The sequence below is a fragment of the Xiphophorus couchianus genome, chromosome 17, assembly GCF_001444195.1.
Source record: "Xiphophorus couchianus chromosome 17, X_couchianus-1.0, whole genome shotgun sequence".
In the NCBI taxonomy this organism is placed as follows: domain Eukaryota; kingdom Metazoa; phylum Chordata; class Actinopteri; order Cyprinodontiformes; family Poeciliidae; genus Xiphophorus; species Xiphophorus couchianus.
Genome location: NC_040244.1, coordinates 16356385 through 16370663, shown reverse-complemented (window position 1 = coordinate 16370663; position 14279 = coordinate 16356385). Strand labels below are relative to the sequence as shown.

General features: G+C 41.1%; 2 protein-coding genes across 3 annotated transcripts; one reads left to right on the top strand and one right to left on the bottom strand.

Moving 5' to 3' along the window:
- Positions 1–155: 155 nt before the first annotated feature.
- On the bottom strand, positions 156–7066 carry rpap3 (RNA polymerase II associated protein 3). Of its 2 annotated transcripts, XM_028044439.1 has the most exons (17): positions 6736–7066; positions 6355–6515; positions 5821–5982; positions 5640–5735; positions 5410–5537; positions 4485–4606; positions 4004–4074; positions 3797–3925; positions 3597–3724; positions 3379–3500; positions 2328–2398; positions 2171–2263; positions 1911–2089; positions 1537–1702; positions 625–722; positions 437–537; positions 156–357 (listed from the first exon to the last, which is right to left on the bottom strand). In XM_028044439.1, the coding sequence occupies exons 2-17, from the start codon at positions 6505–6507 to the stop codon at positions 272–274; spliced, it is 1905 nt and encodes a 634-aa protein (XP_027900240.1). In that variant the 5' UTR covers positions 6508–6515; positions 6736–7066; the 3' UTR covers positions 156–271. The 2 variants fall into 2 exon arrangements, with proteins under 2 accessions (XP_027900240.1, XP_027900241.1); XM_028044440.1 differs by lacking the exon at positions 6736–7066 and having other exon boundaries at positions 6355–6727.
- A 1202-nt stretch (positions 7067–8268) lies between these two features.
- Positions 8269–13424, top strand: atp23 (ATP23 metallopeptidase and ATP synthase assembly factor homolog). The gene is made up of 6 exons (XM_028044337.1): positions 8269–8416; positions 8628–8673; positions 10148–10229; positions 10306–10443; positions 11185–11268; positions 11358–13424. The coding sequence occupies exons 1-6, from the start codon at positions 8269–8271 to the stop codon at positions 11559–11561; spliced, it is 702 nt and encodes a 233-aa protein (XP_027900138.1). The 3' UTR covers positions 11562–13424.
- The last annotated feature ends 855 nt before the right edge of the window (positions 13425–14279 follow it).

The following is a 14279-nucleotide window of genomic DNA, read 5'->3' as shown; positions in this document are numbered from 1 at the left end:
CACTGATTATTAATCAGTGTTATTGATAACACTGATTATTAATGATGTAATAATTCAGAGTTGAATTGCAGAAATCCGGTTGTTTTGGCAGTTGACTAGATTAATTCTCCTCCTTTGCTCCATCTTGTAAAAATAAATCCAATGAAACAAGAACACACGTTTCAGAAACACACACCTGTTTTATTTGGTTAAGCAAACGTTGGGTTATATTTAGCCGGTTGAAGAAAACGCATTGCAGAGGCTGGAAGCTGGGAACACGTTTGTCCGTCCATCATAGTCCGTACTTCTTCTGCAGGTCTGAAACGGTGGGCTGGTCCAGCTGGGCTTGGAGCAGGAAGTCAAACAGGTCCTTCAGCACTGAGAGGAGGGAGGAAATGACACGTTTTTAACCATGATCTCACATGAGCGAGAAGGCAGAGGATGAAAAGGAGTCCACCTTTCTTCTCCTGCGGCGTCATGAACATGACGGCCATGTCGAAGCGCCTCACGCCTGCCAGACCGCCGAGGGTCTCCAAGATGGAGGTCGGAAGTTCATTCCTGCTCCAAAGAGGCCAGTCTTAGCCGTTTCGCAAAGTGAACGGACAAAAGCAGCTCGGCTCTGACATTTACATCTAGAATGCTTACCCTATGAAGAAATCGCGCAGGGTTCTGAGGATCTGGTTGAGCAGGTCCGGCTCCAGAGAGTTCTGGAAGATCTGGCCGTACGCTGAGGGACTGATTTGCTGCCAACAGGGACAAGAATGTTTAGCATCCAAACATGGCAGGGCCAGAAATTACTTTTAGTAATTTAGTAATTTTTTTACTTTTAGTTCAGAGGAAGCCTTTACTACGGGCAGTGAATCATCTGGTTTGTGTTTATTTAAAATTTTTAATTCAGCTAGATTCCCAAAAAAGGAATGAGTGCAAAAATAATAAGCAAGTTTTTGAAAATATTTTCTGTCATTTGTAAAAAAAAATTTCAAGGAAAAAACAAATGCAAGAAAAAAATTATGAAAAATTGGATTTTGTATGAAAAAACCCATTACATATGTATCCAATTTGATACGACATGTGGAAGTGGTCCAAATGGGATTTTATATTTTTCTAAAATTAGAATTGGGCCTTTCAGACAGCCATGAAAAAGTCAAACATGAATCACGTTCAGGCACAAAAAGAGAAAAACCAAACAAAAAAACCGGATTTGAGTTGTGTTTCTGTGTGAATGTGAGGGAAACGGACAACATCACTCTGCTGTTAACGGACTTCCAGTTTTTACTAAATAGTGCCCCCTGGAGGCAAGGTGTTAAACTACAAAGTAAAGCTCTCGCTTCAAATGACATCGCACAGAATTAAAGAAAACACAAGGGTTGTTTGAATTAATCTGAACTTAATGCACAATGGAAGGCAGAAAATGTAACGTTCACATAACGTTTGGATAATGTAGGAGGTTTTTTTAATCTCTACATCCAAAAAGTCTTAAGGAAATGAATGGTTGGCTTAAAAATAAAATAAAGAACGGAGCTGTCGGTGCTGAAGTGAAAGGAGAACGCAGCTCACCCTGAGGTATCTGTAGACCGCCTCTGGCTGCTTGCTGAGCTTGCGGAGGTCCGCCTCCAGCTGGAAGCTGTTGCTGGGAGCAGGAGGAACGTCGGAACTTGGTGCTTCAGCTGCTTCAGTGGATTCCTCCTGAACTGATTGGCCGGCGTCTCTGCTGGCAGGAACTCTGGAGAGCACAGGAGAACGTTTAGGAACGTCACAAACCTGGACGTAAAAGAGGCAGGAGGAAAGGCCGTGCAGGGGTCAGCACGGCGGTGGCAGCAGCATGGTATGGAAATGCTTTTCTTTTGCAAACACAGTACGGACAATATTGTTTTTTGGTCCAGTTCCAGTGGTAACCATGGTTTCCTCCCCTCCTTGCATGTAAAAGTCACCTGTCATGTTTCTGTGTTTCTGCTGCTTCCTCCATTTTGATGATCTTGGCGCTGGGCGATGAAGACAGCGGCGAGTCAGTCTTCCTCTCTACTTCCTGGATTAACGGAGGAAGAGCTTCCTGCCTGGGCGGCGCCAGCTTCCCGCTGATCTCCTGGATGTCGATTCGTCTCAGAGGTTTCTACAGACCGGAGGAAAAGCTAACTCAGTGGGTTTTACAAACACCTTTAGTCAGACGCAGCTAAATCGCTGTGGAACCGACGGTTGAGCGCAGATGTTCTGGTTTGTCCACCGGTTGGACCGTCCTCCTCCGGGCGCCGTCCTCCGCCTGCAGAGCACCGCTGCAGCCTGGATCCTGGAGGAGAAACGGGGTCAGGGTTCAGCAGCTCAGACGGAAAACCCAGCAGGTGTTAGCGTACCGTCTGCAGCTTCTGCAGCTCATTCAGGGCCTGCTTGTTCCCGGGCTCCAGCTGGAGCAACCGCAGGAAATCTGACACACACATGGAAAGTTGAGACAATTACTCAAACGTGGAGTCTCATGAAATCATTAATACAACTCGTTATTGCCTGAATCATTAGAACCCATCTGGCACCAGGAAGTAGGCTAAAAGACATCTGAACGCCAAGCCTCCATCTAAAATTCAAAACCCCGGTCATCTATCAGTCTGGAGGAACCATTTGTCAACGAAACGTTCCAATGAACGTTTCATTTGCAAACAGGGAACCCTTATTCACAAATGGAGGAAACATGGAGCGGGAGAGTGTGGAGTGGAAAGTTACACTGTCAAAAATGAACAGCAATAATTTGGGTTTTTAGGAAGTCTAAAAGCAAGAAAGAAAAAATGGACATTCATTTTTCAAAGTCAAATTTTCACATCACTCGCTCATTTCTACATGTGACGGTTCAAACTAAACGATTTAATCAGCAAGCTAAATATTTAACTCTAAGCTAAATATTTGCTTATTAGATAAATAAGCTAAATACTTAGTTTGAGGCTTAATATTTAGGTCTAAGCTAAATATTTAGCTAATGTGCAAATATTTAGTTTGAAGCTAAAAATTTAGATTGCTAACTAAATATTTTGTTCGAAGCTAAATGTTTAGCCTGCTAGCTACATTTAGATTGGAGCTTAATATTTTGCGTCCTAACTAAATATTTTGCTCTTCTAACTTGCTAACCAATTATTCAGTTTGTAAACTACATAATTAATTAGCAATCTTAATTATATTGCTAATTAAGTATTTAGTTTACAAACTGTGGCACTTATAAACAAATGAAAAAAATTGTGAAAATATGATTTTGCCTACTTTCTTTTTCTTTTTTTTCCAGAGAAAACCAAAAATATTGCTGTTTATTTTGGAGCGTGCAGCTTCACAAACAGCACAAAAACAAAACAGGAGGTATATATGCCCATTGAAAACAATAAACCCAACACGTTGCTGCTGGTTGCTGTGGGAGCTCTGCAGCACCTTCCTTGGCCTCCTGCAGTTTCCCCAGCGCCACTCTGGCTGTGCCGCGGCGGGCAAAGGCCTTGGAGTAAGTGTCATCCAGAGAAATGGCTGCTGTACAGTCCTCCTCTGCTTCTTTATACCTGGAGGAAGACAGACAGAGGACAGATGGAGAGAGTTTGCCAACAGTCTCCTGCTGTCATTTGCTGGATGGAGAGAGAACTGTTGGATGTTTCTACCTGTCCAGCTTCAGGAAGGCCATGGCTCTGTTGGCAGGCAGAAGGACGTTCATGGCGTCCGCCTCCATTCCTCTGCTGTAGCATTCCACGGCTGCCTCGTACTTCCCTTCTTTGAAGTAAGCGTTTCCCTGAACAGCAAACATCTCCGTTGGGTTTCAGAACAAACTGACAGAGAAGAGAGGCGATAAACCAGGACTCACTCTGTCCTTCTGCATCACAGCTTCCTGTTTCCTCTGCTGCTCTCCCAGCTGTTGCTGCTGGTCGGGGTTGGCGGCGGCGGCCTTGGCAGGCTGGACGGCCGGACCGCAGACGTCCCCCTGAGCGAGGATCTGAACCGGCCAGAACATGGGTTAGACAGCAGCAGGACAAACTGAACCCTGACCCCCATTGACCCACCAAACCCTCACCTCCTGGAGCTTCTTCACTTCGCTCTGGGCTTCGGCGTTACCCGGGTCCAGCCGGAGTACCGTCTGGTAATCTGTTCAGACACATTCAACAGCCTCAGATCAGGACGGCCCAAACAAAACCCAGTTTTTAAACCGATGCAGATAAAACCAGGTTTACACCAATGCAGATAAAACCAGGTTTACACTAATGCATATAAAACCAGGTTTACACCAATGCATATAAAACCAGGTTTACACCAATGCATATAAAACCAGGTTTACACCAATGCATATAAAACCAGGTTTACACCAATGCATATAAAACCAGGTTTAAACCGATGCAGATAAAACCAGGTTTAAACCGATGCAGATAAAACCAGGTTTACACCAATGCATATAAAACCAGGTTTACACCAATGCAGATAAAACCAGGTTTACACCAATGCATATAAAACCAGGTTTAAACCGATGCAGATAAAACCAGGTTTAAACCGATGCAGACCTTCCAGAGCCAGCTGGTGTTTCTGCAGGGCAAACCGAGCGGCTCCTCTCCTAGCATACGCCTTATAGTAGTTGTCGTCAAGGGCGACAGCCAGGTTGCAGTCCGACTCGGCCACGGCGTACCTGGGAAGGCAAAAATTTATCACAACAACCGGAGAAAACGGAAAAACATTTTCAACTTATCAAAAGTATTTATTCATCTTAAACATTTTCACATTTTACCACAAACTTCAATGTATTATAATGAGCATATATTCATAAAATCTGTCTCATGTGTACTTTGGTCTTCATGAAGCTACAGAACAGCTGCATTTATAGTGTCTGTTAAAGGAGCTGAAAACAAATGTGCACCACACTTTTCAGTTTGTTTGTTTTTTTGTTTGTTTTTAAGGGGCAGTATTATGTATTTTCCAGGCATGTAGAGCTATTTTATAACACAATTAAGTAACTATTCTAACTTCAGTTGTTATAAAAACGTCATATGTATCAAATATGTCTTAAAAGAAATTTGACTTTAAATTAACTTGAATTTAAAGCCTTGAAATTGGGCTTCTGTCTCTTTAAAAACTCCTGCTCTTTTTGAAGCTCCGCCTTCAGGAAGTCATCACAACATGGCTCCTGCATTAACCCTTTAACAAGATTTTTACCAACGTTGAACAGAGGGTTTGCTCTCAAAGCAGAGCAGCTCCACCCAGGTGGTTTTGCTTGGCTGGTTGCCATGGAGATTAAAGGATTTCTCAAACATGCGTGAAAGGCAACACTCCTGCTACGGTACATTGTAACATGATGTAAAGCTCAACAAAGTCGATTTTACGTGACCAGTGTTACCATTTATCTTTGTATAGTTGTGAAGTAGATAAATGATAATCAATCGATTATTGATCCATCGAATGAAGCCCATTTGTTTACAGTGAAGTCAGACTTACTTCTTAAGTCTGAAGAAGGACGTGGCTCTGTTGGTGGGAAGCACAGGGTTGTATGGATCAGCAGCCATCCCTCTGGTGTAACACTCTATGGCATCGTCATACTTCCCCTCTTTAAAAAACTTGTTACCCTGGAAACAAGAAAAAAACAAAACAACAAAAGCAGTTGTCATCTTTTAATCCCCCCTCCCCCTCTCTTTCTGTCTGTGTGTCACACGTAGAAACTTCGTTACATTCTCCTTCTCAGCCAGAGCTCTGTCCTTGTCCACCTCCTCCGAGTCGGACTCGTTGGACTCGGCCTCCTTGTCCATTTCTGCCAGAGCTTTATCCTGCCGACAAGAGGAAGAACGCACAATCAGCGTTTGTTGCATGAAAACTCAGGTTGTGGAAAGCCCAGGTGAGATGTTGGGTTACCACGTTGAACTTGTCCCATGATCGATAATCACAGGATTTGAGTGTGGAGGCTCGTCTGGGCTCCTCTGCCTTCGTGTCGCCTTCAGCAGCAGGCGCCTGTTTCCTCCTCTTCTCCCTCATCCTTGACCTGTAGCCCTTGTTACGAACAGGTGGAAGAGTTTTCTGCAACAAGACACACAGACTTATGGAAGGCCATTGGAGCTATGGAAGAAACTGTACAGTCCAACAGGAAGTCGTAATTACAAGTTTTAAAGTCTTAATTATAAGAGTTAAAGTCATAATTTTAAGATACAGTCATAATTTGACTTTCTAAGTCCTAATTACGATATTTAAAGTCATAATTATGAGTTTCAATATCATAATTATGATTTTAAAGGTCTTAATTTGAAGATACAAAGTCATAACTTTGACTTTCTAAGTCCTGATGATTATATTCAAAGTCACGATTATAATTTTTGCCAATTAAATGATTAGTTTGGACTTTATTTAAGGGTATCAGTGTAAAGAAGCTGTTAACAGCAAGGGACGTCCTACCTGGAGCTGCTGGACTCGTCCAGTCCTCAGCTCTTCGTCCTTCCTCTTGATGTCTGCCTCCCAGTTGTCCAGCTCCCTCATGAAGCTGTGAAGATCCTCCGCATTCTGCCGTATCTGCAGCTGTAACTCCACGGCCTTGTCCCCCCCGGACATGCTCCCCTCTGCCAAACAGACATTTATTTTTGGAAAACTCTTTCACTTCACTTCTCTGTGCTTTAATCTTCACATCCAAGCAGCAGCAGCAGCAGCATCGAGGTAAAACACGAGGAAGTGTGTGACACTCGAGCAGCTAGCAGCTTAGCAAAACAGAACCATCATTGGATTAAAAGAGGCCAAAGAGGCCGGATATGACGGTGCTTTAATTATGACGTTCTGAAATACCTGCCGCTTCTTTCCTGGATTCACAGTTAATTCGTAGTGACCGCTCAAGTAACAAAAGACTCCGAAAAGTGTCGCTATCGCCACATTCTGTTTATGTTCGGAGCCATGACAGCGGAGGACCAGCAGCCTTTGCTCTACGTATGCCCGACGTAAACAAAGATCGTCTATAATAACAAAACAATCTCCGTAAAGCAAAAACAATTTAAAAAAAAAAAAACATAACTTTTACGAAAAAGCTTCCATTAAAAATGCACTGATAACTGAGCTATGTGTGTGGAAGATGAGTTTATCTGTTCGGCTCACAGATTTTCGTCAGTTAGAGCTACAGTTCACACTTTTCAGAAAGGAAACGACACTTGGAGAAGTCCTTAACAGTCAGCCGGTGCAAGACGCGGCTAAAAGTGACGAAGAGGCGATGAAGGTGGAGTTAGATTTAGGACAACTGGTTTTCCCCAGTTGAAGAAAGTCAGACAGGACCTGTCAGAGTAATAATAGCGGTTGCTCCAGCTGGAGCCCAAGAACATTAATACGTGAAAACTTAATAGTATTTCTGCTGTGTTTGAATTGTCTTGGAAGCCAGAGCACAGATCTGGAGATGACAACAGAGAAGAGCACATTCTTTGTGGCGAAATCTTGTTATATTAAGAAGTTACTTCCTCTACATACAACAAGAACGCTCCTCTATGAAGTCAAAATTTCATATGGGAAAGTGGGAGGGTTCCAAACAGTGTCCATAACAGTGAAAAATAATCTTTTCAATATTCTATAAATTAATCCAAACAATATTTTAAGATAATACATCCTTCCCATGATGTGGAAGCATTTAATACTATAAATGTATGCTTCTTGTTTCATTTCATGTGATTTAGCTCTTGACCAGTTTCTATTACTTGTTACATGAACCCACCTGGCATTTTATTGTCGTTTTATATATTCTATATCCACTTAATTGTGTAATGTTTGAATTGCTGATAAAGTTTTTAAGGTAACAACTCCAGCTCATTTGTTGTTGTAATTCTGACTTTGAACTCAGAAAATCATGTTTTTTTTTTAGTACAAACAGAACACAATATTACATTTATGACATCTTGAAATAAAAAGTGATACAGTGTAAAAAGTACTAATGCAAAGTCATCATTCTTTCCAGATTCACTGTAATAATTCAATATCTAAGATCATTTTAATTTAACAACGAAGCAACTCTTATCAGGAAGCTGAAATATGGGTAGGGGCAGGAGGCGCCCACCCGGCGCACTTGTGTCTCGCTGGGTGATAAAGGATGCGCACCCACTCTTATGAAACTAAAAAAGAAAATAAATACTTTGTATTATAAAAACGACCGGAAAATATTCTTTAAAGACTTCTCATACCTGATATTTTAAACAATTGTTTTGTCTGAAAATTTCATCAGTCAACTTTGATCACGGAACCACGTGATCTAGAAACCCAGCAATGACCTCTCCTGTTAGCTAGCGGTGGAAAAATCCGGAGAACTTTAATGCTGACATTTCCACACTGGACGTGTCCAACACAATGGGTCAGACCAAGCAAGACGAGGAATATGGATATGACCTCTTCCCAGAGAGAAACGCGAGGAAGCCCACGCAGATCACAATCAGAGACAGCCTGTTCACATTCAGAAATAAGTGTCAGGTCATGTTAACGTTCGCCATGGAAACTAGTGAGTATCGATGCTTCCTTCTGTAGCATTTTAAAGGGAAAGCCTTCCGAGCTGCAGACGTCTTAATGTGAACAAATGATGTGCTTGTTATTTGAATCCATGAGCCGTGACGGTGTGCAGCATGTAGCATTAGCTCACGGAGCTAACAGTGATTGGTTGTGAATGCTAGGTGGCTTCAGCTAAAGCTAACTCCTCTGTGTGTCCCTGGCAGGTCCATATGCCAAACTCCTGCTCAGTGCCATGAAGAACTCCGGCTGGTACGTTGGGCTACACGGCTGTCTATAACCGGAAACGACATGTTAACGCCAACTGTAACATAGGCGGGATGCAAAATACAAAAGTTACTTCTGCTGCTTTTTCACTAAACAGTATTTAATTTGTCAGTGAACGTTGAGTCTCATATGCTTCTATGAATGTAATTATTGTCCAGTGCCGATGTATATTTCCGAAAAGTCACTAAATATAGCAATAATATTGCTAAGTTGGCAATAGTGGGGTGACTAATGTTAACCGCACGTGCAGACTGACCCAGATAATACTTCCACTGTATTTCACAAATACCAATTTTCCCCCCACAAAACCTGCTAAGCGCGGTGGTTGGGAGCTAGAGCACTCATTCATTCAGCGGCCAGTCCTGTTGAGTTAGAAAATGTTGACAAGAAACTTTAAAATATCGCTTGTTTATTATGTGCTATTAAAAGATTGGACGATTAATACCTGAACACCAACTATAAAGTCTTAAAAAAATTAAACATTTAAAAAAGACTTTAAAAAATAAGCAATGCTTAGCGTGGCAGGGCCACAAGTAAAGCCTGGTGGGCCGCCGGGCTTAAAATACTCTGAGGGAAAACCTGAATACGATAAATTTTTGGTTAATGTTTTCAAACCAAAACATTCATCTTAATCAGTGCCTGAATAATATTTTTTCCAGAAGTTTCTTCATTTATGTTTCTATTTTGTTTAAATTGCTGATATATTTCACAGTGCTAAAGATGTGCAATATTACACGTTTTAGTAGCTGTCCATTGTCAGATAAATTGAGGGCCAGTATTGCCATACAAAAGTATTGATACCAATATTTTTTTGGTATCAATACTTTTTTTATTAATTAAGCTTAATATCTCAAACGTCTGATATTTAGGTGTTTTCGTTGGAAGTTTTCATGTTTTCTTTTGTTTGAATTCTATTGTTGAAACCTTAGAATTTGAACAAAAATGTATCTGTCTACAAAATACTTTAATAACATATTAGCAAGATAAAGAGAAACAACAAAACAAATTCAAATTTATTTCTAAATAAACAAATGCAAAAAAATATAGATTTTTACGGTAGAATTGAGAAACTACAACACTAAGATAAAATAAAATTTCATAAGGGAATCTGAAACTAATGTATCAATTTAACCACGCTAGTATTAGTCTGATACTGATAATGACTTGGTATTGATATTATCAATATTTTTGGACTGATCCGCCCGCAGAATAATACTACCACTTCTGTGTTTTCATGATTTTACATGTTTCTATGATGCAACCAAGCAGGCCCAAATCATGATACTGTCACCACCAGTGGGACACGGCCTGTAAAGATCCAATCTGTCTGTGATACAGTCATCCTCTAGCCCTCATCCTGGTCACTGTGATTTACTGAAACTGCTAACTGGCTGCAGTGGTTTCCACTTCTACCTCCAGCGTATCACACACCTCCCTTTGTTTTTCATCATGTGTTCAGCAAAGTGTTTAAAGACAGACATTTCTCCTGCGAGGACTGCGACGGGACGGTCAGCGGTGGTTTTGATGCTGCCTCCTCTCAGGTAGGAAATGAGACGGGTTCTAGAGACGGCGTTACCCTTTGGAGGTTTCGTCTTTTCATCTTTTCCTCTCCTCCAGATTGTTTTGTGTCAGAACAACATCCACCAGCAGGCTCACATGAACCGAGTGGTCACCCATGAACTCATCCATGCGTTCGACCACTGCCGGGCCCACGTGAACTGGTTCAACAACTTCAGACATCTAGCTTGTTCTGAGGTGAGGAATAGCATTCAATGCCGCCGATCTGTTACGAAATTAGGAGAATAAGTAGTTGGCTTCTTGGAACATTGTTTGCTCGTCTGTTATCTCTGTTCTTACAGACATTTCCGAAAATCAGCTCTGAAAAGGGATTTCGCCCCAGTTTGTCTTTGTTCTTGTTTTAATTAATTCACTTATTAGTGCATACAAAAAACATTACAGCCTAACAAACCGAGGTATTGATCTACAAAATAATAAACATTCAATTAGAAAAGAGAACGAACAAGAGAAATACATGTCAAGACACAGAATATATCCAAGAGCTGTCACAGCAAAAATGGAATTGCTAAACATATAAAAACAACAATAATAATAATGATTTTTTTTTTCTTTTAATCTAGGTAGTTTTTTTTATGTGGATTATTGGAATTTCTCTAATATTCCTTGTTTTGATTAATCGGGGCACAGATATTTTGGGTAGATGTGGAAAAGTTAGAACAAATGACAACAAAACATTTTGTGATCTTATCAGTAGCTTCTCCCATGTTGTCCAGTGGCATTAAAATGGCATTTAGAATTATGGTACATATATTTTGTTTTAATCTTAGAATTTATTTTTATCTATTGCTGATTGTTGCTCCATTGATATCTGCTGAGTGAGAAGGTGTAGACGTAGTGATGTATTGATCTTTTTCCTTTTTTTGGAACATCTTTAAAGCTGAACAGTGTTATGCTGGACATTCTTCTTGTCTCTTTTAGATTCGAGCAGCGAACCTCAGTGGGGATTGCTCCTTCAACAATGAAGTTTCCAGATTCAACTTCGGCCTAAAGGAACATCACCAGGTACATGAGCCGGGCGTAAACATCACACACGGCGTTTAAACGACCAGCTACGTGTCTGTAATGGAACCCGTTTCATTCTCTTCAAACAGCAGTGTGTCCGGGGTCGCGCTGTACGCTCCATCCTGGCTGTGCGAAAAGTCAGCCTAGAGGAGGCGCAAAAGATTGTCGGCGAGGTCTTCGACTCGTGCTTCAACGATCACGCCCCTTTCGGACGGATCCCACACGGCAATAAGGACGCCAAGTTCGCCTACAGGGAATACATGAACAGGGATCGGTACTACATGAACCTTTAGTGTTTGGCGTATTGGTATCCTGCAGATGCTCGGGCGGCATTGCAGATGAATGACTGGCGGCGTCACGAGCTGCGGTGTGGACAGAAGTAAATGACCGAGTTGAAACAATCAGAGAGGGGTGTAGTACTGTGCATCAGCCCGGACCTCGAGGTCATGTGGGGAAAGGGCTGGAGATTATTTTGTCTTTTTGGACAATGATTTAAAGCAAGAGCAACAATGCATTTCATTTTCTTCCTCTTGGACTCTGCTGCTGTGTTACGAGATTGTACCAACTGAATTTACACTTGGGATTGAAAATTAAATGAGGTGGAACCAGATCAGAGATTTCTGTTTCGTCTGTCAGGTTTTACAGTGAAAGTTCTGTATGTGTGGATCTACAGAAGAAGCCAGATGTTTACACGCACTGTATGAAAAGAAACATTTTGGTTAGACTAATTTTTTTCTGTTTCAGGTCGCTTAGGATAAGAGTTGTTTTAATTTCTTCAAATTCAGAATTTTGTGTTTTGAACTGTGTGACTTCTGTCAAATATTTTGTGTTTCCTTCCAGAAGCTTCTCACAAGAGTTTGATGGAATTTTGGCCCATTCTATGTGATGAAACTGGTGGAAATTAGTCGTTTTGTCAGCTGCCTTGCTCACGCACTCATTTTTTATGGGGCTGAGATCAGCACTTTATGATGGCAGCTACAAAATATCAACTTTGTTGTCCTTAAGCCACTTTGTAACTAATTCGGTGGTTTGGTCGCTGTAAGATCCATTTCAGCCTAAGCTTCAATTTCCTAGTTGCTTCAATATCTGAATAATGTTCATTCCTCATGAGTGAAGAAAAACAGCCTTACATCACTTCCTTTAAATTTAAAAATGGTCTCTATGGCCAAGCAATTTCTTTTCATGGTGTTTTCCCATCTGATAGTTCGATTCGGTTCGATTTGGGAACCAAGATTGCAACATTTGTTACATTTTCAGTTGCTGCGGTTCATGTTCACACTGCACTGTGTCAAACCAACCAAACCCTTTGGAAAACCTGTTTACCTCTTTGCTTGTGATGGCGCCGCACCAAGAACTACTGAAGGAAACACCTGAAAAAGACACTGAACGCAACTTCCGTCTTCACAAAATGGAAACTAAAACAGAGTGGCGTCAGATTTCTCTTTTCTCGTTGCTAGGAGACCATGAGCCATTTCTCCCGCTAGAGTTAAACTCGAACGTTTGCTTTGGTTTTGTTTACCCACAATGCCCTGCGCTGTAGTCCGCTTCCTGCTTTTGGAGAGGTCTCTGGTCCACATGGCGTTCACATGTGCGTTCAAACTGAACCAGCCGAACACAGACTGAGGTTTGTAGGCAGACCAGTTTGAATGAACACGACTTTCTAGGCAAACGAACTAGAGTTTGATCAAAGCAGACTAAACATGGCTGGTGTGAAGGTACCATTACAAACTGTAATCTGTTTTCATGTTGCTTTTGAAGTAATGGCTTCTTCTTTCCTCAGCAGCCTTTAAGACCACAGTGATGCATGACTTGCTCACTGTGGATAATGAAAGTGTTACCAGCTTGAGTGACTGGTTGGAGTCTGCAGTTCTTTTCCTGATATCTTGGCTCATTTCTTTAGATAATCGCCTATTGAACTTACAAATCTTTAGCGAAACCTGACCGACCTAAGACCAGAGAAGTCGTTGCTAACTTAATGTCTTGAAACTGAAAGGGAAAAAAAAGACTCTTTTATAGAGCGTATGTCAACATCTGGTTTCAGACAGAGACCTTCCAGTGGTTCTGGTTGCCTCAACAACCTCAACACAGATAATCTGTAAAATAAATCTGTCTGTTCTCACTATTAACAGACTTTGATTAAATTTGAATTAAAGGTGGGTTTTATGTTTCTTTGTCTTATCATTGTGTTTCTGCTTCCTGTCTTAGATTTTCTAGAAGGAGTTTATGTAACTACCTTGACATTACCCACAAGCTGCCATTTTAAAACTTAAGAGGTTGCAGAATTTGTTTTTAAGTTTGGAAACTAACAAACTTAATAAAAGCATTCTTTATTCCAAATGTAAAATAGTAGTAAAAATTAGAATAGTGGTAAATTGGAAGACTCTGCAGCTCATAAAGACATTATACTGTGAATTTTATTATGGATTTACTTTGACTCAGGACTATAATTTGTAAACAGGACTTCTTACAGCTTTATCTCAACATAAAGGATTTGTGGAGGCAGAAATTGCAGACTTTATTATCAGGTTCTTATGTGCATAACAGTGTTACAATCATTGTGATTCTAAGACCGTTAGAATCACAACAGAACTGTTACAGCAACAGTGAAAAAGTTTCTTGTGGTTTAAGACTTGGGAACTGAAAGTCAACAGCAAGAGAGAGACGTGCCTGTTGCGTCAGTCAAGCTTGAGTGAGTGGATCTAATCCCAAACAAGATGAGTTTTTCACTAAACAGTAATTATGATGGGAAATGTTCCTCAATACACTAAGCTTTGTTCACATCCGTGCGCTTTCTGTAAAAGGACATTACTGACAACTTTATTTGGTTTTAGCATTCAGTGACTCCGGTGTCCCTTGTCAGAGATTATAGAAGGGAAAAAGTTTGGAGTTGGCCCCCAAATCCTCCGATATTTCTTCATACTTCTTGTCTCAAACACAACAGCCTCTGCCTAGTAATAACAAAGTCACTCTGCGTTGTTTTTGTGTACCAAAGTGTAATATTTTACTCTTAA

Coding starts and splice junctions, on each gene's coding strand:
- atp23 (XM_028044337.1), top strand. CDS start 8,269: ATGGGTCAGACCAAGCAAGACGAGGAATATGGATATGACCTCTTCCCA. Junction 8,417..8,627: donor AACGTTCGCCATGGAAACTA/GTGAGTATCGAT, acceptor TGTCCCTGGCAG/GTCCATATGCCAAACTCCTG. Junction 10,230..10,305: donor TTGATGCTGCCTCCTCTCAG/GTAGGAAATGAG, acceptor CCTCTCCTCCAG/ATTGTTTTGTGTCAGAACAA.
- rpap3 (XM_028044439.1), bottom strand. CDS start 6,507: ATGTCCGGGGGGGACAAGGCCGTGGAGTTACAGCTGCAGATACGGCAG. Junction 3,725..3,796: donor CTGTGATGCAGAAGGACAGA/GTGAGTCCTGGT, acceptor TTTGCTGTTCAG/GGAAACGCTTACTTCAAAGA. Junction 3,501..3,596: donor GCCTTCCTGAAGCTGGACAG/GTAGAAACATCC, acceptor GTCTTCCTCCAG/GTATAAAGAAGCAGAGGAGG.